Source organism: Sinohyriopsis cumingii, chromosome 12, assembly GCF_028554795.1.
Source record: "Sinohyriopsis cumingii isolate HCF-2022 chromosome 12, ASM2855479v2, whole genome shotgun sequence".
NCBI lineage: Eukaryota > Metazoa > Mollusca > Bivalvia > Unionida > Unionidae > Sinohyriopsis > Sinohyriopsis cumingii.
In genome coordinates, this window is record NC_142972.1 from 122,606,187 (window position 1) to 122,629,315 (window position 23,129).

General features: G+C 41.1%; 1 protein-coding gene and 1 long non-coding RNA gene across 5 annotated transcripts in view; one reads left to right on the top strand and one right to left on the bottom strand.

Annotated features, from left to right (window-relative positions):
- Positions 1 to 19,885, bottom strand: part of LOC149787373 (uncharacterized) — a 64,081-nt gene extending 44,196 nt beyond the window's left edge. The window contains exon 1 of the long non-coding RNA XR_016425160.1: positions 19,160 to 19,885. This is a non-coding gene — a long non-coding RNA (uncharacterized LOC149787373). The remainder of the gene's footprint in view (positions 1 to 19,159) is intronic.
- Positions 13,427 to 23,129, top strand: part of LOC149787374 (Y+L amino acid transporter 2-like) — a 59,401-nt gene continuing 49,698 nt past the window's right edge. For 3 of the 4 annotated variants that reach the window (XR_016425159.1, XM_089977953.1, XM_089977954.1), the window contains exon 1: positions 14,283 to 15,721. Coding sequence is in view for 2 of the 4 variants with exons in the window: in XM_089977953.1 (XP_089834079.1) it covers positions 15,226 to 15,721 (496 nt within the window). In the remaining 2 variants the exon portion in view is untranslated. Of the gene's footprint in view, positions 13,546 to 14,282; positions 15,722 to 23,129 lie in introns of those variants that run through there. The other variant, XM_089977955.1, reaches the window with a different exon arrangement.

Consider the following 23,129-nt stretch of genomic DNA (forward strand, 5'->3'; position numbering starts at 1 on the left):
CTGTGTGAAAGGGCATGATGGTCACTTCTTTTTATAGTCGATGACTTGCGAAGCGTCGATCCAAGAATCAAAACTGGGTGGATATCCTTTCCAACGTACTTTGACTTCTTTGACACGTCGTTTGCCCACTTTACGGGTTCTGCGTTCGAGAATGCTTTCGATGTCGTACACGTCGTCTTCTTTTTTGGTGACACGTTGTAACTCGGGCAAATAAAACGTTCTTTTGAGTACTTCTCCGTTCATGTCTTCCAATTTATAGACGGCAGGATGACGGCCATGCACTCGTCCAGTGACACGAAACAATTCGGTCGTCCAGTTAGGTAAGTAACCTTTGTCGAAAGTGCGTTTGGTTTTGCCAATGCGTACCCAATCTCCTACGGTCAACTCTCCACTTTTCTTGGAGACAGCCCTCGTCGGGGACGTACCAAACAGGCGCTCAAACACCAGTACTTCGTTGTCGGGAGTCACTTCTTGCGGGGCACGTCCGATGCTTCGATGGTAAGATTGGTTGTACTTCAGAGTGTGGTGATGCGTAAAATATTTCCACATGCGTTCTTTCAAAGTGCGTTGAAAACGTTCCACGATGCTGGCTTTGGTTTCTGGATTCTCGGTGGTAAAAAAATGAATGTCACGTTTCTTTAATTCTTTTTGGAAAGCTTGGTTCAGAAATTCGGTGCCTTTGTCCGTTTGCCATCGAAGAGGGTGACGACCGCTTTGTTTCAACACTCGTTGCAGGGCTCGCACTACTCGCTGCTGGATTTGGAAGTCAAGGGTACGACCCAGGCAAATTTGGAAAAGACGTCGATGACACAAAACAAATATTCGTAGCCACGATTGTAGCTGGCCAAATGAGAGACCTCGGCTAAATCGGCTTGCCATTGATGATCGATGCCTTCCACTCGGGTGCGACTTCTGGCAAACTTGCGTCGAATGGGTTTGTGTAAAGTGTAGGTAGCTTGTTCTTGTAACCATCGTTGCACTTGAGGTAAACGGAGACTTTTCAGTCGAGTTTTGGCAGCACGATACAATTTTTGAGCTCCTGCGTAACCTGCAGGATGGGAGGGATCGTAGTAAATGCTGGCTAAGACTTTTTCCATTTTTTGTGTTTGTGTGTTAATAAGGCACCCACTCTTGGAAGATGCTACTCTTTTTCTCTTGGGGTATTTTTTGGGATTGTAATGCTTTGCGTGTGCGACCGGCAATAGGTGTCGAGGAGGAGGAGGAGGAGGAGGAGGAGGAGAATGCCTGAACAGGGGATATTTTTTCTTGTTTCACTTCTGTCTTCACCTTCTTTTTCTCTTCTGATGAAGAAGGCGTGATCATCATCTTTTTAATCCATCCAATTCTGGAGGTAGGTGGTGTTGTTAACTTGCGTACTTTTTCTGGTGGAGTTTGAAACCCTTCCTCTTCTTCTTCTCTTTTATCTGTCTTGGTCTCTGGTAGTAGTAGTGGTGGTGGTGGTGGTAGTGATGGTACTGGACTTTTCATCAAGGTCTTAAAATCTTTCAGAGTGGGAAGAGTTGTTTCGTCTAAAGCTTTTTGGTGAAAGAGTTGCAGTCGTTGCATGAGTTGACCGTACTTTTGCGATTTTTTTGTTTCGGACAAATCTTGACGATCCATCAAGGTTTGCAATTGGTGTTGTAACTGGGACATTTCGCTCAAATGGGGATTGGGAGGTAAATGCGGGGTGCGTTGTTCTTGCCAACGATGGTATTCCATCCATCGTTTGTAAGGCACTAAAGCTAGTTTTCGTCCTTCCATGGGATGTCAAGGGTCGATTCTGAGATCTTGGGACTCCAGATGGCCTTTTTATCTTGCTCCCATCAGTCCTCCCAACATGGTTCCCAAGACTCCTTTCAGTAAGGGGCCTAGCAAGAGGGGTAAAATGCCTCCACGTTGGACCAACATCTTCTTCTTTTGTCGGAGGGGGATTTTCTTTTGAACCATTTGACGCAGAACGTGACGATGTTTGCCTAAGCATTGTTTCTGGTGTTTGGACAAAGGGATCGTGCCTTTCAAGACGTTCAAACAACATTCGCACACGGTATCGATTACCTCTTTGGAGGCTGATTGAATGAGTTTTTTTTTCTTAGGGGTGGAGAAGCTTTGGACAGGACAGATAACATGTCCCCATGTTTGACTAAACGAGGAGGCAGTCCTTTCTTTTTCTTTCCTTGGGGTTGTTTAGAAGAGGGATGTTTTCTGCAGGGTGACATCTTTGAGTCTTCAACACCAAAATCACTGATACCCGACTTGGTCACACACCTTTTTTATACTGGAACGCGTCGCCACTGATTGTCTTTACGTCGTATCAACTTGAGGACAGGCATGACACGTCGTGCAGGGGTACGTAATGGACTAAATCGAGTCAGTGCTTGCTTGGACAAATCCAGTAAACTTTGTAACATGCCCGATCTTTCTTGAACTTTGATTTTGGGAGAAGGTACTTTGTGAGCAGCAGCCACTGCCACTAAATTGGAGGGTCCTGCCACTGGGGAAGTTCTTCTTGGGGTCATCAACGGAAAAGTTCTTGGTGTGATCAACGTCTCCAAGTACTCTTCAGTTCTTGGTGACATCAACGGAGAAGTGAATGAACCTGAGGCTGCCGGAGACGCGGTCACCGCCTTTGCAGGTCGTGGTTTGCGAGTGTAAGGTTGCGTCCTGGCCGAAGTGCCTCTCTTGCGACTAGTTTTCTTCTGTGGACTTTTCTTTTTCTGGGGACTTTTTCTCTGTTTCTTTTCCTGGGGGCTTCTTTTCTTTTTCCGGGGTGGTGTCTGGTAAGAGGAGGGTCCCGCCACTGGAGAAGTTCTCCTTGGGGACCTGGTCTTTTTCTTCTTCTTGGGGCTTCGTTTGACTTTTTTCTTGGGGAGAAGTTTGGGGGCATTAGGATCCCATCTTAAGAGAGAGCGAATGATGACCCCTCCTAGAGTACCGCTTCCTCCAGGTTTCAAAATGATTTGTTTTTTGGTTTGAGTGTCGATGCGGGGATCAGCCAGTTGGGTCAAAGCGACTTTATTTCGATCAAAAAAGCGTTTGGTTTGATGAGGAATCTGAATGATCCCTTGTAGTAATTGACGTGCCGTCACCGTGAACCATCGTAAGACTTCTTTGAGACTAGCTTCTAAGACACGAGCTCGTGTTTGTGGATTTTTTTCTCGACTGATGCCATACAAGGCACGAATCAATTTGACGGGAAGATGCGACTGAAGGGACGTCATGTTGACGTTGTGTGAGACAGACGAAAAGGGTCTGAGGTTTTTATAGATTTTTTTATGTGGAGTGAAATTAAGTCGAGGACGGAGACGTGTACAGGACAGGTCCTCCGTCTTGGCACCAGTGGTGAAACAATTTGGTACGAAATCGCAAATCCTCGGGGGTCGTAGGTTTCAAATCAAAGTCAGCCAAGGCGTTCCTAACTGTTTGGCTAAGACTTGCACTTGCGATTTATCTCGAGGGCTTTTAAACAAGACCACGTAATGCGCATTGAGACTGATGGTGCGATGGGCTTTACTTTGTTGAAACAAATTTTTGGTGATGTAAACGACACTGGCATTACGGTGATGCCCTTTGCGCGTGAACCACAGTTTAATTTCTTCTTCGTCTTCTCCTAACATGTCGTCGAAAATGACCAAATGGGTTTGACGGGAGTCAGAGACGATGCCGTCGTCTTCTTTAGGAATGCCTTCCACAAACACGATGGAATCGCCTTGACTTTCTCGCAAGAGGCTGTACGCTGATTGCCACTCTTTGTAACACCACACGATCCGCTGAGGTGGTCGATCGATCAAATGATGTTTATGTTCGATCAAACGTTTGACGAATTCGGTTTTGCCTGAACCGCTAGGTCCAGCAATGAGCATGTTAAAGGGATGGCGAAGATACAAAGCCTCCCAACTGGCACGATCTAAGTGTTCGTCGATGACTTTGACAGTGGAGGAAGAGGGAGCAGAGACAGCAGAGGTAGCCATAGTGTCAGAAATGTCACTTATGACACGAAAACAAACAAGACAAGAGTTTATATACTTTTTTCAGAACACGTTTATTGAATGTTTTAAACATGAATACGAAAGACAAACATACATAAAAGCCAAAGGCTTAAGTACAAGGATAAAAGGCACATGATAACCATTAACGTGGAATAAACACAAGTGTCTGTACAACATGTTTTGGGTAAAGTTCTGACCAGTTCTATAGTAGGGGGTAAGGTCACACAAGTATCCTCCCGAAAGGGTCTTTCAGGTCTGTCCACGACAGTCCCGTCCTGGGTGACGGGTTCTTCTGGCACCGTCACTAACACAGGTTGAAAAGTAACTTTTTTCCTTGAACAACTCTCGTGCATACTGGGCCACTTCTTGGGTCCAAGCCTCAAAATTCCATTCTTTCCAGGCACGGACATCTGTCCAATGGGAGTGTAAGTCACACGCTACACACACATCGTCATACATGTCTTGGGTAGCTAAAAGTTGACGAATCTTTTTTTCCCGTAGAGGTCGAGAAGTATCCAGATGAAACCGTAAGTCTTTGAGCAAAAGGAGTTTTTCGTGACCATTTAAGGCCATGGGGGTGTGGTAAGTACTGATCGTAAAGAGTCCACAAAGAATCGGCTGGTAAACGAAATCCCAGAAAACAAGTCACTAAGACACACACCACTTGTCGACCCAAACTGAATGGATACAGTTCTTGTAATAATCGATGGTAATCATCCACGGTTTGAATATGGTCATTGAGTTCCTTCCACGGAATCTGTTGGATTACATGTGATAAAAGTCGTGGCATGGCAACCTGTTTTTATAGTCTCTTTGTTTCGAAAAGAATACACGTACTTTCTAGCCAGAGATCTTCGTTTTCCAGTGGGGAATTTAAATGTTGCATACTGTAACCGAAACGTCAGAGATCGTTTAGAAGTTTCCTCTTCCACTAAGTAGATTCCACGTAAAATATGTCGGTAATCCTTTACCTTGTCTTCCTCAATGTATTGCTGTAGGTGAATCTCGAAGTAACCAAAATAATCAACACGTGGATCATCGGGATCATGGAAGTATTGAACAAGGTCTGGCCACTGAAACAATTTCTGACGAATCAGTTCTTTTATACCATTCTGGTACCAGTGGTTAAAGATCTGGTGACGTAACGGATGCAGCTGTTCTTTACGTTTGACTTGTATTTTGACCAGCTCTCGGTAAATGCGTTCTCTCAACTCCACAGGTAAAGCACGAATGTTCTCTAGCAAAGTATCCATGAATAGGTCATACTAAATCCTCTTTGGTCTGACACAAGAAATGTACTGTTTGCACAGACATAGTTTTAATTCATTGTCGAATCGAAATCGTTTAGTCACTAATTTACACATTACAATTCGTTCAGAAGTTTCCTCTTTCACTAAGTTGACATTGTTTAAAAGATGTCGGTAATTCGTTAACTCTTCCTCTGGAATTCGATGCAGTACGTTTACATTGTAGAAGATAGAATCATCAATAGCAAACCAGTCCTTTTTAAAACCAGGGGTTGTTGATCAATGTCTGTCCAATGGAACACTTTCAACTGAATCAGTTCTTTTATAGCATTCAGGTACCAGTGGTTCAAACACCGGTGACGTAACGGATGCAATTGTTCTTTACGTTTCACTTATATTTTGACCAGCTCTCGGTAAATGCGTTCTCTCAACTCCACAGGCAAAGCACGAATGTTCTCGTCTAAAGTATCCATGAACAGATTATGGCAAGTTACTTCAGTGTCTCGGTCCCACTAAGGGTAAGTAATGACAATTCGGTGACCATCGAGCATGTTCTACGTAGGCCGAATCTTGCGGTTCCCAGTGGTGAAGTGACACACCGCAACTGAAGCACTTGACTTTATCTCCTTCGCCCAAGTAGAAAAATCCGGCTCTGGCTAATTCTTCGGGGGTCGGTCCTCCCAGATACTTAGGCCATTTTCCTTTGAACGATTGAAGACGATTTTCAAAGTCGTAGTATTCCGACAAACGCACAGGGAACGAATATTCGTCTTTCACAGGTTCGTTTCGATGAGGGTTGAGTGACATGGGTAGGAGTTTGCTCAGGGCTGGATGACATCCGTAGGGGGGTAGACGTGAAGGTGAACATTCCCCTTTAAAACGAAACCCAGTAAAGTGTCCAAGAGGACGAGTGGCATCGCTTTCGCATCCCTCAGGTTTGACACGCACAGCATCACTTTCCATGATAGGGGTAGTGAGAACAAAGTTCCCATGATGCTTTACGGCATCGCTAAGGTCACAACGTACAGCATCGTACCCATCGCAAGGCTCACAATCGCATTCCACTTCAGAAGCCCCACACTTGAATTGTGCCTTTCTAAACTTGTTTTGCATTTCTCTGAAAGTATTCATCTTGTTCGCTCGGTCTTGGTAGTCACAATGAACTATCGATCTTGCCTAGAGTTCCTTTTTATATACAGACCAATACCGACGTGTCCATACGGTAAGGTGAAATGATTGGGAAGTCGAACTCGCTTCTGGTACACGATTTGATAGACTTTTTCCAAGGGCCGACTGACGATGTGGTGAGTGGGTAAACGTACAATCTTGTTGGGTTGGTGAGTGGTCACTTTAAAGTTTCCATCCTCTCCCGATTGCAAGGCTTCTTTCAGTACCCCAAAGTTCACCACTCGACAGGTACGATAATTCAGAGTCAGTCCTTTCACTTTGCACGTCGTGTGCACTTCTCCTTGTTTGTCCCGGTATTCGTAGCCGTAATTTTTGGGACCGCCACTGACGAAACTTAGAATCTTGTCGTCGGGATGCTCGTCTGTCCAGGCTCCTAAACGGTCTCCTTCGATGTCAGGGTGCTGTTGACTCGAGTGATGAATGTAGATGCAACTGTCCGTGTCAAAGTACAGGACGCGTTCCCCTAACAGTTCTAAAGCTTCGTACAATTTTAAACGAGCATGGGCTGTCACGTAAGCCGCAATTATGACATTTCCAAAAGGGTCGTCTTGTACAAAGTCCAGATCTTCTTCGTAATTGACCAAGATCAAATCCTCGCGAACGACGTCCACGTGTTTCATGTATTTGGTTTTGTCGTGAATCATCTGGAAGTAGCGGGAAGGTTCTGTCAAATATTCCATCTTGGGTAAACACGGTCGTTGTGCCATTTTACCCCACAAGCAATTTAACATCACTTTGGCAAACGATCGCCTGCCTTCGTTTTTCTCGATGTGGTCTAAAGTGATGCCTTCTTGTTCATTGTATTTCTCTTTGAATTGTATTTGGTCTTCGGGAGTGTGACACCAGGAAGGATAGCCACTGGCTTCTTGCTTCAGTTTCATAAAGGCATTCACGTAGTCAGCGAAAATGCCTTTCTGCGTGGGGTCACCCTTGTGGTATTGTTGTGTCTTGGGAAAGTGACAAATTTCGTACACTTCTAACAGTTGGTATCCCATGTCCATAGCTTTGAACAATTCCACGCAGACCCACGTCCCTGTCAAGGCCCGTTCTTCCTGGGTGTGCTGACAAGGCTGATCTTGGTTGCACGTTTCGGCACAAGTACGGCACAATGGAAACATCAGTTTGCCTTGACAATGGTGAGGTAAGACGGGATGGTATAGGTTCGTGGGAGGCAAAACTTTGCACTTGATCAGACCTTCGTATTGTCGAATGTTTTTCAGGTCGATGTGTTCCGTGAACAATTGTGGGTGCCCTGTAGGAAAGCGACAATATTTGCACACGTAAGGATACAGCGAACACACATCCAAGTATTTGATTTCTTCTCCTTTCTCTTCGTCGGCTTGGTACAGCAATCAGGTGGCATTGGTCCTTCCTCCGTACAAACTATCCCTCGGGTTCAGCGGGTCCATGAACTGGTAACTTTCCACGAGGCGTTTAAACTCGGGATCGGTTTTCATACGGTGATCGTACTCGTGTTCCCACATTTCCACCACTTGGTATCCTTCCTGTTCCAACTTTAGGCGCCGCTGACAAGTGTCCTGGTACAAGTCTTCCATGGTTCGTTGTAAAAACTGATTTTTAGTGCTACGATCAGGGTAACAGACGGGACATCCGTGAAATAAGCAACCGTTAAACTCGTACACGATCTTGGGGTTTTCTAAGTCCCAGCCATCGACCGAATACGTTCCGATGGTCTTTTCACCCCCTCCGTTGCGGGCATGCTGAATCCACTTGTCTTCCTTGTCGCACAAGTAATGTAACCAACGTAGGGCTTTGACCGAGTATTGACGTTTGACAAAGTGGGTCGTTTGAGGACTGATGACAGCCACGGTGTTTTCAGGCATGAATCGTTGTCGATACACTAAGGAACACGCTTTGGCAATGGTGCAAGCTTCTTTCAAAGGATCGACCCCTCCGTGTTCCATGAACAGTTCTCGAAATTTTCCACAGCAACGTCGTAAAATGTCCACGTCGGAACGACAATACTTTAACATTTCTTCCTGAAAGTCGAAAGGGTCCGAGGCATGAGCCTGGTACCAAGCGTAGAAATCTTCTCGTTGTTCGGTACGCATGTTGTCGGGGTCGTAATAGTGAGCCTCAGGTAAATGGGGTAGAACGGCGTGTTGATTGGCTTCCGTACTGAAAAAGTGTGGAAAGTACCCTTTAGCCATTTCTGTCATTCCAAACGTTTTAGGCATTCGACTCAAAGGCATGGCCAAATAGCTCATCGAATCTTTAAACTGTACTTGTCCCACTTGCATGAAAATGATTTTGGCTCCGTTCAAAGTCACTTTAGGACGTTCGGTGCCATGTTCCGTATAGTATCTCAAAAGAAACTGTCCATTGTATCCGGAGAAATTGTGAGCCATCACCGTGGCATGACGATGACAATCTCCGTAACGTTCGATGTCCTCTTGGCTCCACGTCTTGTCGATGGGGTCTAAAACCAATTGGGCAAAATCGGCTAACGTGTTCGGTCCCCGAAAGATTTTTTCACGCCCTCCGGGAATCTTGCTGCAGTGAGGGCAATGACTGAAGATAGGTTCCTGAATGCACTTCTCGCACGCTCGATGAGCCACGCAGAAATTAGGAATGTGAATGCCGGTCTCTTGCATGCATTTGAAATCGAAAAAGATGAAATTGCCTTTCTTCTTGTGACCGTCCTAGTTCTCTGGTGGGGGTTGGTATTTTTGCACGTAGCATTGGTGTTCCAAGTCCACGATGTGGTGACAAATGTGACATTTTTTCTTTCCTCGACATACGTGTGCCTTGACATTATTGGTAAGTATGCCTTGTCCACACGTAGGGCACAATCTCAGCAGTTGACAAGCACATTTCTGCTGTGAACCTTGCGTCTTCAGATGTTGTTGGTAACAGGTAGGGCTGACAAACGTGCGCAGACAAGTTGAACAAGGCACTGGTCCTTCGCTCAGACAGGGTGGAGAGGCCAAACATCCTGAGCATTTCAATCCACAATGCTTGTGTTGCTCTCGATTATTATAACCATAGTCACATTTCTCACAGTAATAACCGTATCCCAGGAATGCAGTGATACTGGTAATGGTATCGAAATGGTCATCGTGATAATAGACATGAATGTATTTTCCGTCCTTAAAATCTTGGCCTCGAAACAACAGAGGCCCACGCATTTCTTGAGGGTACACTTTCAAGGTGTATCGTGGAGCTAGGACATCTTGCAATTTTTGCATCTCAGGAATGCCACAGGGTTTGTCTTTGGGCAAGTCGGCTTGTTGCAACAGGAGTTCTGCTTCGTTTAGTTGTTTGGCTCAGTCCGATTGTCGAATAGTTTTCCAGGCTCTTTTCCATTCTGCCGTGTCGTTCTTGTTGGCATAGGTTCGTCCCACCACGATGGCTCGGGCTAAACACATCTGGTCTTGAGAATTGTGAATTTGGACGAGGCTACGCTTATTGCTGCGAAGCTCGTTCACCAATAACATCTTTTTGCGTCCAGTCCCTTGAGGAGGAGAGACGTGGGTCATGTCCAGTGTGGCTTTACCATCGGTGATGTCAAACTGGTCATTAGATTGTTGCACGTGTTGAATCTTGTCCATGACTTTGGAAGCGGTCAATTCTGCCGGGGTGCTAAACTCGATCCAAACAGGGGATTTCAAACCGTCGTGTTGTATGGAAAGTCTCAAGCGATCGTCTTCTTTGGGTTGACATTGTTGCTTGAGTGTGGTGAGCAAAGAATCCCACACCCCAGTGATGAACACTTCTGCTTTCTCTAACGGTACTTCAGCCTTGAAATCTTTAAACTTCACCGTGTATTTGTATGCCGTGGTTCTAAATTTTCTAGAGGAGCGCTTTTCAGTCTCTCGAATGGAATAGTATTTTTCAGGTTTGACTAAGGGTGGCGAACTTGGTTTAGAGGGTTTGGATTCTGGTTCACTCATGTCCTCTTCAAAATCACTGGCATGAATTTGTGCCAAGACTTCAGCTCTGGTACGAGGCGATAGATCACGTTTCTGCCTCTTACTTTCTTCTTCTTTCTTCTCGAATGAATAGGATCGTTTCATCTTGAGTAAAAGACGTCAAATGACTCAAGTTTAAACACCATAGACTAATTTATAGTCATGGCAGACCAGCGTATATAAAAGGGTGTGTGTCTTGTCCTTTCACTATTCATTTCACTCTCTAACCGAGCACAACGATGGAAGAGACTAGCCAAATCGAACGTTTCATCAGAGCTTTGCGAGGGGTCATTAGAAAATTCTCTTCAGACCACCCCACGGACTACTCTCCTTCCTTTCGAGATAAAAGTGAAGATACTTGCTATATCTGTCAGAAGAAAGGGCATTGGTCTTCAGAGTGTCCAGACCGTGAAAAAAGAAAAAAAAAACAGGGGCTAAAAAAGACAAAAGTAAAGATACCTGTTATTATTGTCAAGAAAAAGGACATTGGTCTCCAGATTGCCCAAAAAAGAAACAAGAGGAGTCAGAAGAAAAGACGGATTCTTCAGAAGAAAAGAGGGATTCTTCGGAAGAAGAGAGGGATTCTTCAGAGGAAGAAAGCAGACAGGTGAAGAAAAAGAAACAGGAGAAGAAAAGAAGAAAGGAAGAAAGTGAGGAGGAAGAAAGTGAGGAGGAAGAAGAGGAAAAGCCTGTGACGGTGAAGAAATTCAAACAACAGAGAGACTAAACAAGGAGACAGAAGAAGTCTATGGACTTTTTAAAGTGCTCTGTTGTGAATTGTGAATTGGATTGTAACTATGGATAAAAGAATAAATTAATTATATAAGGTAAGTGTCTTTGAGGTTTGATTTTAAGATAAGAACGTACACTCACGCACTCATATACACGTACTATAGGGGTAAAATGTTTTTTTTTTTTGAGTTATTGGCAATTGAAATTGTATTTCTTTTCGAGAGACGTGGGTGGCCCTGAAAAGGGCCTTTTTTGGTGCAGGGGTGAGTTTAAGCAATCAACTTTAACTGCCTTAAGACTTTGCCACGGCCAAGGCCTACTTCTAGACTGCGTACTGTTGATGATGATGATGATTTGGTTGAAATCACTAAGGGTGGTACGGTAGGCTTAGTCACAGGGTTAATGTGTTTAGCTCGGGAAGGTCGTATTCTCTTCGGTCGTAATAAAGAAGTCTGATACATTTGTTTCAGACTTCTCAACTCCGCTAAAATGTCCAACAGTGCCGTGACCGTTTGATTTTCACCCTCTTGTTTCTTTGCTGCTACTTCTTCTTCTTGTTGTTTTTTTCTTACCTCTTCTTCTTCTTGCTGCTGTTGCTGTAGGAGAAAAGCTTGTTCCGCTTCCTTTTGTCGTTGTATAAATTTCTCCAATTCTTTTTTCTGTCTCTGTCTAAAATTCTTCACTTGCGGTAATGAAGAAGGTGACGAAGGTTCCGGAACAAATTCTTGCGAGGTAAGAAAATCCACAAAATCCTAATTTACCTCTTCTGAAAGTAAGTCAGGGTTCCCTTGGGCGGTCTCCACTGCTGGTGCACCCCAATGAATCGTTTTCTGAGTTTCCGTCATGTTGAATCACTGTCGCATAGATTGACTGCACACAGGCGCTAGCGAATCTATATAGACCACGTGACGTCACAAACTGCTCTCTTCGGATTGGATGCGGGCTGATTGAATTTTGTAACGCGTGTTCGGATTGGTGAATGAACTCAATCCGTTTCAATCCTTCCTCTAGCTATAAATAAGCGCAGTTCACTGCATTGATTCACCTGTTCTCGTCGCTTCAAGATGTGGACCACAGTCGAATCATCCACTCTTGTGTCTTCAATGATGTTTAGGACGGACATGCTCATGTATGTCCGGTCCAAGTGGACCGTTGTCGACAAGTCAGACACCAGTCTGTGGATAAGAAGAGTGTACGTAGAAAGACAAGGTTGCCTCAAGAGGACACTGATTTATGGCCCTCGAGTAAGACGCAGCTTGAGGACAAGAAGATGCCGCAGATGCGCTTTATGTTAAGGGCATATTAACATAAACCCAAAGGCCCTTTTCAGGGCCACCCACATTTCTCGAAAAGAGAATGACTTTCGATTGCCTACCCCTTTTTTAAAAAAAATTAAAAAAAAAAAATCCCATGTTCAATTTTCCTTGACGCTATACAGTCCCACCCTGTTTAAATTCCTTTTGACGCTATACAGTCCCCCTATTCCCATGTTCAATTCCTCTTGAGGCTATATCGTCCCACGATTTTTCTCCATGTTAATTTCCCTTGAGGCTATATCGTCCCACGATTTTTCTCCATGTTAATTTCCCTTGAGGCTATACGTTCCCACGATTTTTCTCCATGTTAAATTTCCATTGAGGCTATACGTTCCCAGGGGTGTCTGTAATGTTAATTCCCATTGAGGCTACGGTATCCCACCTTACTACTATGGAGGATAGGTCAATCAATATCATCATGGGAGAGGAGCTGATTTATCGGCCTAGTTTTATCTCTGCTGAAAGATTTTGAGAATGAAGAGGAAAGTGTGCTTTAAAGGGATGTCTGATTTTGATTAATGCCACTGTAATTATTGCATCATATTACTGTCTTACTGTTTAATGTTTTGCTTGATCAGTACGCCCTTAAATAACTACAATGCAAAAACTATAACAGTGAGGTCATCTGACCATCATTAAATTACAAAAGCAGTTTGGTTACTGCCGCTATAATTAAACATCATATTATCCCGTCTGTTTAATACTTATTTGATCAGTAGGCCTTTACATCATTTGACTGCAAACAACAATACTGAGCTCCCCTGATCATGAATTTGTAAAAGCTGTTCGATCAATATCGCTATATTTAAAGCACTTTTATTGTCATTTTCCAATTTACTGAATTTATTACCGTTGCAGAACAGAACATATAATGCTGACCATAAATAACTTTATGATCGTTGCTTACATGGAAATGTTATTATATTATATATTTGTTATTGTTGTAGGGTTTAACGCCATTTTATAGCACAATATAGCTATACATGGCGGCTAGTATAAATGGCGGAGGAAGAACCCGGGGAAACCCCAGAAAGAACCACAGCCCCATGAGAAGATACTGGCAAGCTTTCCCACATAACCACATTGGCCGAATCCGAGACTAGAACCCACGCAGGCAGAGGTGAGATCGCAGTGACCCGTAACGGTGAGCGCTTTTGACCATTCGGCCGCTCGAGGCCCCTATATATTTGTTAATATAATAAAATCTTTATTCAGAAATTCAACTTTTAATAGATTTAACACGTATTTTACATGAAATATTTACGTTTGTTAATATTTGCACAGATTTTAAAGGTGAGAATGAAAATAAATTAAGTTGGTTTACTGAATTTAGTAGCAAGATAAACGTTCAACTTTAACACTAAAGTAAGTTGTAATATTGTGTTACTCATCAATAACTCTTTTCACATTTTGGGGTAAATACAGTGTATAGCGGAAAGAAAACATGACTTCCCTGAAATTCAATAAAAGCTATAGGTCGGTTTTTATACATTACTGTTTGATAGTGCTGAAAGTCATCCATACTGGCCTGGTAGCATGACTCCTGATTACTGTTTGATAGTGTTGAAAGTCATCCACACTGGCCTGGTAGTATGACTCCTCATTACTGTTTGATAGTGTTGAAAGTCATCCATACTGGCCTGGTAGCATGACCCCTGATTACTGTTTGATAGTGTTGAAAGTCAGCCATACTCAGGGCCGCCGCCAGACCCTGCCAGACTATCTGGCGCCCTAGGCAAGGTTAGATTCTGGCATCACCCCCCACCACCCCGGAAAATATCAATTTCAAAATTTATAAACAATACAAAAAATTAAAAAATGCACCCACTGAAATCAGCGCCCTAGGCGGCTGCCTAGTTTACCTATATGGTAGCGCCGGCCCTGGCCATACTGGCCTGGTAGCATGACCCCTGATTACTGTTTGATAGTGTTGAAAGTAGGCCATAATGGCCTGTTTTTGAATTGCTTCAATGTTTTTCAAAGATTTCTTTCACATGAATAAATTTATGTTTTCTTTTTGTTAACACTAAAGCCTTAATTGGTTATTTAAAAAAAATCATATCTATTTTGTCCTGATTAGGGCTTAAAATTTACAAGGAACAATCTCAGGCAAATTTTCGAGCTGAAAAATCAGCCTTTCACGCATGCTTTTACTATGCTTGTGAAAGCAGCAATAACTACTAAAATAAATCAGGTATGCGTGTTCAGGGCCGGATCAGAACAAGTGGTTTTTTTTTTATTATACATTTTTGTACTTTTTTTTAATGTCAAAAGGGCCCCGACTTTCCTCGAAAGGGCACCAAAGCAAAAGTCTATGTGACTGTTTATTCAAAGTGTGCATGATACCCAATAAACGTGCGCAAAAATAAAACGATGATTAAATTCAAGTGACATTTGTGTTTGTATGTGCGTATACGTTTTTTTTTTTTTTTTTTGTTTTTTTTTTTTGTTTTTTTTTTAGCCTGGTGAAGTATGGGTTCCGGAAACTCTGGACCTCTCCACCACCCACATCCCCGATCCGGCCCTCGGGTTCCATTGTGTAGTCCGGCAATTGGTCTGAATGAGCCTATACATAAATACTTGGTTCAAATCAGTAACCATTCAGCGACCGCATTTAACCTGTTTGGAGCTCGTTGTAAACCATGCCTTAGAAAGAACTAAAAGTGCTTAATAAATACCTGCGGCATGAGATTCTACTTTGTTTCCACATCAAAACTACATGTTTTTAAGCATGGTTGAGAAAAGGACCAGTATACTGTTAAAATCACACGGATGTATATGACGGGATCAGAATAACTTCGCTGAGAAGCAGGTTTTACTAATCATGGAGAGGTCAAAAGAAGAGGCGTCGTTGTTTTCTAAAACTGACCAACTGGAACAAGCTTCATTCGCTCGGCCGGAGACGGTTAAACCGAGGGCTAGAGGCTCGCTGTCCCTCTTTAACGCGTGTTCGATACTTGTGTCATCTACAGGAAGTGCAGGAATTTTTATAATAATGAGCACTCTGATAGGATACACTGGGTCGATGGCTTTCACCTTGATAGCGTTGGTTGTTGCAGGACTTCTGAACTTTTCTTTGTCCCGTTGCTTCACAGAAGTTGCAGTTTGTTTGCCAAGCGTTGGTGGACCTTATTTGTTTCAACTTCATGTGTTTGGGTCCTTTGCAGCTTTTCTTTTTATATGGGGATTTTTATTTCTGGTAATTGTCCCCGCTTGGGGCCTCATGGCTTATACGGCCGCACTATATATAGTACAGCCTATTTTCCCAAAATGCAGACCGCCAGATGATGCTGTAAAACTTCTATCAGTTTGTATATTAGGTTAGTGGAAACATTCATATAAATATGTTTAACTCAGATGTTGAAGACATACTCAGTGTGCATTACTACTATATCGTCTTTGAATCCAAATGTTTGGTATCGTTAACTTTTGTAATGTTGCTGATTGTAACGGGTTTTCAGTTTGGTTTGGAGAATTTTTTTTTAACAACAATGATTGCGACCTAATGAAACTGAAACCGATTTCAAGACTGCTTGGCTCATAACAGAGTCAGTCCAAAACTAATTTTGACTACCCAAATCGGCCCATTTATGTACTCACTATATTTCATACTTGGATTATCTGTCCACAATTTATACAATACAATTTATATCAATAGTAGGACAATAAATTAGCCCCACATCTGTAATGATTATGAATGAAGTTTTAGGGGCTGATCTGGCCTTTTCATTCAGATCTGCAAATAATTGCAGACACTTTTGTCTGCACACATCATTTCTTGCAGCTGTTGAATTGCCATTGGTTAAAGGGTTTCTTTTGGTGATATGTACTTAATATGTCAACATCGAATCCTATGTTTGATGACTTGTACATTCATGTGGAATAGCACAACCCTTTGTCCTGTGGCCATTTTGAATTTCGAGCTAGACATGGCTGTTACCAACTACTTGTAACTGTCTAAACTGTATGCAGGTGTGTTACAGAAAGATTTGTATGTAGCAAATTTTTACGTGTTAATGAACATGTGATATTAGACCTGCACATTGTTGATCAATACCAACACAGATTTGGGGCTTTGATTTATTGGACTAATATAATAGTAATGTGGGTATTATGTCCTTTGTCAATGCTCATTTAATATTTTTTTAAAAACTTTGTATGTTTCTTTATGTTTCCTTTGTGTATAATTGCTAGTATCCAGTTAAAGTATAAGACGGAATAAATGCACATTCATGACCATGTTGAGGCTTTTAGTTAAGGATTCCTTAGTAGTAAGATAGAATCAAAAATAAAGGTCATGGAGCATTGTCTTGAAATCATGAGAATACATTAATTAAATTCTCCTTTTAAACTTGTTACTTTTAGCAAATATGTGTTTTTTAACATATTTTAAGTAAACAATAACACATGCCCACAGATCAAACTTCCTGGATCTGAGCCTGTCAGAGTTGAAAGAGAAATGGTTTTTATTGCCGTATTTATTTCTGGCTTGTAAATTTTATACATGGTCAAAATCAAGCACCTTCCATTAAAAATGTAATAATTTATTTGTTAAGTATTGAATATATTCAACCCAAATTTGTTCTTAACCAAGTGATTTCAGAAACTAGTATCAATCAATTTAGAAAACAAAGACAAAAAGTTTGAATTTTATTTGACCTGAGGCTGAATTTCAATTAAGTTTGTGATTAGTACAATAAATTGCAAACAATATCAGTTTATATATCAAATCACTTATTCATTATAACACTAAGATTGTCATATCTGCATTTGGCCAATATTGTTATGGATGGACCATGACAGGCATAATTTCAAAATTAAATATGTATTGGCCAGATCTGTTATGGGCCAACCCTGAAAGGGACCAAGAGCACCTGTCATCCTGGAAACAATACCAAACATTTGGAGTCTGAGTAGGTAAATACAGTGGTTAGTTGACAATGGCTTCAAACCTTTTTCTAAATTAGCTTTTTTTCCATTTGATTCCAGGTTGTGATGCTTTATTTCAAGATATGTATAGTATCATGCAGATACATTGAACCAATCCATTTTTAAAAAAGTTTTTTTCAAAATTCATTGGTTGAAAAATCAGATAATGAAAAGTTAAAGTCATTGCTGTTGAATATGTAACTGGTCCAGAAACAGAGCTATTGAAATATATCTGGTCCTGAAACAGCTCAAGGTAATTTTTTTATCAAATGAGTCAAGTACTCATCATTATGAAATTTAACAAGTAACAATCAGTTTATTCATGAGTATTGTATCCATTTATTAGTGCTTATTATACTCAGAAAACCCTAGGCAGTATTTGTTATCCTTATACTCAGAAAACCCATGGCAGTATTTGTTATCCTTATACTCAGAAAACCCTTGGCAGTACTTGTTATCCTTATATTCAGAAAACCCTTGGCAGTATTTGTTATCCTTGTACTCAGAAATCCCTTGGCAGTATTTGTTATCCTTATACTCAGAAAACCCTTGGCAGTATTTGTTATCCTTGTACTCAGAAAACCCTTGGCATTATTTGTTATCCTTATACTCAGAAAACCCATGGCAGTATTTGTGATCCTTATACTCAGAAAACCCTTGGCAGTATTTGTTATCCTTATACTCAGAAAACCCTTGGCAGTACTTGTTATCCTTATACTCAGAAAACTCTAGGCAGTACTTGTTATCCTTGTACTCAGAAAACCAGAGGCAGTACTTGTTATCCTTATACTCAGAAAACCCATGGCAGTATTTGTTATCCTTATACTCAGAAAACCAGTGGCAGTACTTGTTATCCTTATGCTCAGAAAACCCTTGGCAGTATTTGTTATCCTTATACTTGGAAACCCAGAGGCAGTGTCTGTTTTTGTTATACTCAGAAAATCCAGTGCAATACTTGTTTACTATTGTCAATTCACACTTTGGAAGGGTGAAGATAAGAAATTGTTAATTTTGTTGTTTTTCATTTTATTAAAGACTTTAAGAATGTTATGGTCTGAACACATATTACACTGGCTTTTATTTTTTGAGTGTGCATTAAGCATGACTCTGCACTCTACTAGACAACAAAAATGCTCTGCATTGTCACCATGTGCTGAATGCATTAGGGGCTGCCATAGGGGGCAATTCTTGCAAAATAGTTACCATCAAGTCTGTTATTTCATCAAAATACACACTACAAATGAGGTTCACTTTGACACCTTGTTGTGATTCCTCCCCTACAGCTTTTTGTTTCATTACAGTGCTATCAAAGTAAAATGTTAATATTATGTCAGATAGAGGAAGGTGGAATGCTTGAAAAATAAGTTTTTTCAATTGTAATTAATTTTGGTGCTAATTTGATGATTGTAAATGACATAAGTTACTTTGATATCTATGGAATTCCCACTGGAAATAAACACATGCTCCTTGTAAAAAAAACGAATGGAAATGTGAATTTTTGTAGTTCTTTCAGAAGTAAATTATGCCTGAGAGGACATATCCATGGCCATTACAAAAAAAGAAAAACAATTTCTTTGCCAATATTTCGTGCAGTTAACATATGAAAAGATCATTTCCACCATGGAAGCACTCACCAATTTTGTACTGTACTATATTCAAGTCTGTTGTAGGTATATTACATATAATAAGGAATGTTTTCAATTGTGTTCATTTTAAAAGTACACGTATTTCATCAGTAATACTCTGCCTGTCATGAACATATGCAAACATGGTTAAAGTGACAATTTTATCACACATTTCTACACTAACTTTTCCATATTTTTACCAACCTCACCCTATTCTGGCTGGAGAAAGAAGTCATTTTTCCACTGTATTGTACAGCATGAACCCTATGCATCCCATGATACTGTAATTGTACAGACCTCTCTTAAATGCTGTCAGGTACTGTAAGGCATCAGCATGTTGAGCTGTGTGATAAAATAAGCATTAATCACTACTTGCTTGTTTTGTCTGTCTTCATAACAAGAGCCAGTCCATTTGTGTATGACACCCTGTATATAAACTGTCAAGAATGATAGGTTTTATTATTCTGTCTGTTGAAGGAATTGATGGCATGGCAGTCTGAAAGAAATCTCAGCATATCATTAGCTGTGGTCATCTCCATCTACTAACAGCTGACATTTGTAATGTTGACCTTGAAATGATATTGTAAGAATTAAGTCAGATGAATCGTTTCAGATGCATTTAAATAAATGTATCATCCTTGAGACGTTTTTAAAATGTCAGACAGAATTCTCATTGATGCTTCAATCTCATACCTCTGGTAACACCCACCGCCACCGCCACCAAAATTCATAATTGATCTGACAAAAAAAATTTACTCGTTATTTCCCAACTGCTCCCCATGAACAACCCCACTGGAACAGTCGAAGAAATTGTAATAAAAAAGAAAATGTTAGGGTTTGTACCTTTTCTATGTAAGGCACAAATTGTGTCTCAACTGGATATGTTTTGTCTCACATTTGTTTAATTGAAATAGAAAAAGATAGATGCAAATAAACTTTACTGCCAGTAACAAATAAATATTCATGCATAGAAATTACCTGTTTTATCCTTTTAATGCTTGTGCAATGGAAATAATACTTATAATTACTGTTGTTGCTTTTGTTGCTGCTGTCATTGTTAATATTATTGTTATTATTAAAGACTTAAACTTATCCTTTCATCATCAAAATCACCATCAACTGCAATAATAACAACTAGAACACTACCACCACGAGTAAGAACACCAAGCACAACTCCCAAGTGTCTCAATGTGTTAAATATCACATGATGTTTTTATGGCATGTTGACCACAATATGTTTTTATGGCATGTTGCTGGGGTGGCCACAGGATGTTTTTATGACATGTTGCTGGGTTGGCCACAGGATGTTTTTATGACATGTTGCTGGGTTGGCCACAGGATGTTTTTATGGCATGTTGCTGGGTTGGCCACAGGATGTTTTTATGGCATGTTGCTGGGTTGGCCACAGGATGTTTTTATGACATGTTGCTGGGTTGGCCACAGGATGTTTTTATGGCATGTTGCTGGGTTGGCCACAGGATGTTTTTTTTGGCATGTTGCTGGGTTGGCCACAGGATGTTTTTATGGCATGTTGCTGGGTTGGCCACAGGATGTAGTTCTGGTTTGTTGTTTATTTGAATAAAAGATGACCACTATAGTCAGTCAAAAAGATAACGGTTTTTGTCATCGTGATGACTACACCACATACAGACATAAGCAAAATTGAAAGTAATCAGTCCAGAAGAAAATTGCACATTAGCTTCCTCGATTTCAGTGCCAATGTGCTGCACGTTTTTTGTGTGTATTAATCATCATCAGATATTTGATAATAAAATAGTAAAATATTGACAAATATAACTCTTTTGGTATTTGAAGGAATTGAACAAACAAATGCTGCTTTGATTACATAGAATGGAGAAAGATGTATAATCTTGGCTTGTACAAATTCTTTTTAGTAACAGTAATCCAAAAACTTGTTTTTTCATTATAGTATCTTTTTTTTGGCTTTAGTCCTCATTCCAATTACATTTTTCTGTCTTCCAAAGAATGAAAAATATGATATTAGTCCAATAGCTCGGAATATTTTCTTTCTTTTCCTTGGACATGGCGCAGTTCTCATGTCTCTTAGGCATTTAAGTCATCTGTGGGGATTTCTTGTCAGTTTTATCCTATATTGTATTGTATTCTCCACAGTCCTTGGTTATCTGTGTCCCTTTTAATTAAACTTTAGAGTTTTTAGTACCTCGCTATCAAAGTGGTGCTCATTTGTTTTTTGTCCCTCTATCAGTAACCAGTGTTAGGGTGAAGTTTACCTACCCAGTTGTTGTTCTTATTTATTGTTTAATTATTGTATTTCCTTTCAGCATTTAGTATGTCTCAAGGTGTGAGTGAATGCAATTATAAAGAGGCTGCTTGGACACAGATGATCTGTTCAGTATGTAATGTGCATGTGCACAAGGTTCTATTTCTCGTCTTTGGCCTGATGAGATGTGAGACTTAAAGTTGCACTTTAGTCTTTGGTTTTGGTTTACAGCTACAGGACTTATTTGCCTGCTTGGCCTTTTAAGATTCTCAGGTCAGGATTTCTGCAGAGACCTGGGCCCATCTACTGGTTTTGCTGGAGCACAGCAAAAGCAATTTGTGGGCTGCCCCTCTTGAAGCAGGGATATTATTTAGAAGACTGATCCCGAAATGGCCTCACAAGCAACACTGGTCCATGGCTCCAATACTGAAAATGGCTAAGCCAGCAAAGAAACTCCCCCATCCCAGAGAGTGCATGGCTCCCCCATCAATAGTTTATGCAGTGGAGCCAACAGAGTCACTCAGTTTAACTTAACTGTGACTAAGATACATGGGGTACTGCAAATCACTCACTCCCATCATGCAATAGGCTTTGTACCTTGTATAACCTTCTGGTAACAATCCCAATGCCTAATGTCTTTGTTATAATGAGTTGGCCATAGGGGCCTGGGGAGGAGGCCAACAGATGCCTGCCTTCTTTCCAAATAAGAAAGGCAATCATCCCTAGGGAGTTGCACCTTCTCATGTCAAGTCTCCCTCTTCTCAATATTCCATTAATTCTTTGTTTAGAGGCTTGTTTAGAATCAGATATGATGTGTTTGTCCTATAAAGGAGGGTTACTGGCTTCACTTCTGGTACCATCCACCTCTTCCAAGGACCTTCATGATTCCAACAGTTTAGACTGTTATCACTATAGGAAGAAGTGGTGCATTTGAGAGAGTGAAGAAAAGTCCAGAATTTTATTCCTGAATCTTTCTAGTATCAGAAGATGGGAATATGTTGATTCATTAAGGATCTTGTCCCCTTGAAAAAGTTTTCTTCTGGAAGAGTGTTTCAAGATGGAGATATTCGCTGCAGTCAGGGATGCCACCAGGCTGATTGACTTGGGCAGTATTCATAGATCTCCATGTTGCATGTGTTCACATCCCATATTCCCAGCAAACAGGAAATTCCAGTTTTGTTATGGGAGAAAAGATCTTCTAATTTCAGGCTTTTTCTTTCAGGATGGCTTTCAATAATGGGCCTTCACCAGAGTGATGGGTGTAATAGTAGCTCATTTATGGTGCTTAGGGATCCCATCATCCATTGTTCTGATGACCTTTTCATGGACATTGTCCATAGACATGCCTTTCAGAAGGGCCTGTCTCTGTTGGGAGATTGATTCATATAGGCCTGATTCCCATCCAGAGAAGTTGGATCTGATCCCCTCTTAGAATTTTATCTACATTTCTTCAGTGGCTCTTATTCTTATTTAAATTGCCCTTGTCTGTCATTTTTGAGCTGGGGATGATTAAGATAGGCTCCCATACCCATTTAGAGCTTTGTGTTTCTATCTATATAAATTTGTCTTCCTCTGAAAGGTACCTCTGATATTTCAGCAGCCACCATGTCCAGGTGGATTAAATTGGATCAATTTCTCACCTAGAGAATAATTTATCTTGGGATGATGTCATAAAATCTGCCTTCTGGCAGTCTCACCCCACATATCATTTTACCTTTGATTGCAAGAATAAAGGTATGTATGCATTGGGTCCATTTTGTATCAGCTTATCAAGCATTCTGCTGATAGCAGTGATAAATTCATTTTGACAGTTTATTTCAGGCTATCAGCCGCTCAGTGGGCTGTCAAATTCAGCAACACAATTATAACGGGTAATATATTACTGCTGTCTTGTCCTCATTGTTTTGGACAAAGTAAAAAAAGGATGATATT